Source organism: Rhincodon typus, chromosome 35 (assembly GCF_021869965.1).
Source record: "Rhincodon typus isolate 14 chromosome 35, sRhiTyp1.1, whole genome shotgun sequence".
In the NCBI taxonomy this organism is placed as follows: domain Eukaryota; kingdom Metazoa; phylum Chordata; class Chondrichthyes; order Orectolobiformes; family Rhincodontidae; genus Rhincodon; species Rhincodon typus.
In genome coordinates this window covers 13,107,143-13,108,214 of record NC_063366.1, presented here as the reverse complement: position 1 = coordinate 13,108,214, position 1,072 = coordinate 13,107,143, and the positions used below count along the sequence as shown (strand labels likewise).

Here is a 1,072-nt window from a genome sequence, read left to right as displayed (position 1 = left end):
CATGCTCCGAGGGCAGGAGGGAGGCCAGGGCAGTGTGGGCCGGGGAAAACGAGGGCCAGAGGGCAGTGGGGAGTTTGTGGAGGGTTGAAATAAACAAGAGATTGCAGAGTGTGTGTGGGGGGGTGGGGTGGGGGAACCGGTTTGCTGTACCTGGAGCCAGTGCCCAGCCTCGGTTGCCATGGTGCCGTCCTCGTTGAAGGTGGAGATGACCGGGAGCTGGTGTCTAACGCTGAGCTCGTAGTCGGTGTGGTCGTGAGCAGGAGTCACCTTGACAGCGCCTGTCACAGACAGGGGGCAAAGGGGTTTAGCGGGCAGGCAGGGACGGGAGCGACCACGAGGGTACCCGCTAATTAACCAATGGCAACACGACTGACCCCCATTACGTATCCAAATTAAACTCAACATGGCCAGGGGCATCGCAGGGTTAGGGCAGGGTCAGGGGGTCATTCCCCACAGCGTCCCGGGTCAGTCTGGGCTCATGGATTCCACAAACCCCCACCCCCCCCAAACCTCTGGATTCCCCAGGCCACGCACACTCCACCCCCCAACCCCGTCTGTTTCTGGATCCCTCCACCCCCGCCAGCCACCCCGGTGACCTGTGACCTCGCCGCGAGCCGTTACCTGTGCCGATCTCCCGGTCGACCAGCACGTCAGCGAGGACAGGCAGCAGACGGCCCGTGAAGGGATGGCGCAGTCTCTTCCCCACGAGGTGCTGTGAGGATCGTGAAGAAACGGACACAGTTAGCGAGGTGGCTATTCACTTCCGAAACTCACCCACCACCACCCCCTCCGTGTGTACCCCACCACCACCCCCACCCCACCCCCCAACCCTTCAACAAGCCAATGCCATGTCAAGCCCAGAGAACCATCCTGGGAGCAAATACAGAGGGTGGTTCACGCGTGGAATGAACTTCTTGAGGAAGTGGTGGACACGGGTTCAGTAACAACATGTAAAAGCCATTTGGATAAGTACATGGATAGAAAAGGTTTGGAAGGATATGGGCCAGGAGCAGGCAGGTGGGAACTAGTTTAGTTTGGGAACATGGTCAGCATGGACTGAAGGGTCTGTTTC

The 1,072-nt window shown here is 59.4% G+C and overlaps 1 protein-coding gene across 1 annotated transcript in view; it reads right to left on the bottom strand.

Moving 5' to 3' along the window:
- vars2 (valyl-tRNA synthetase 2, mitochondrial) overlaps positions 1-1,072 on the bottom strand; it is a 23,765-nt gene that overhangs the window by 19,626 nt on the left and 3,067 nt on the right. The window contains exons 2-3 of the mRNA XM_048616519.1: positions 622-712; positions 151-278 (exon numbers count right to left, since the gene is read on the bottom strand). Coding sequence (XP_048472476.1) covers positions 151-278; positions 622-712 — 219 coding nt within the window. The remainder of the gene's footprint in view (positions 1-150; positions 279-621; positions 713-1,072) is intronic.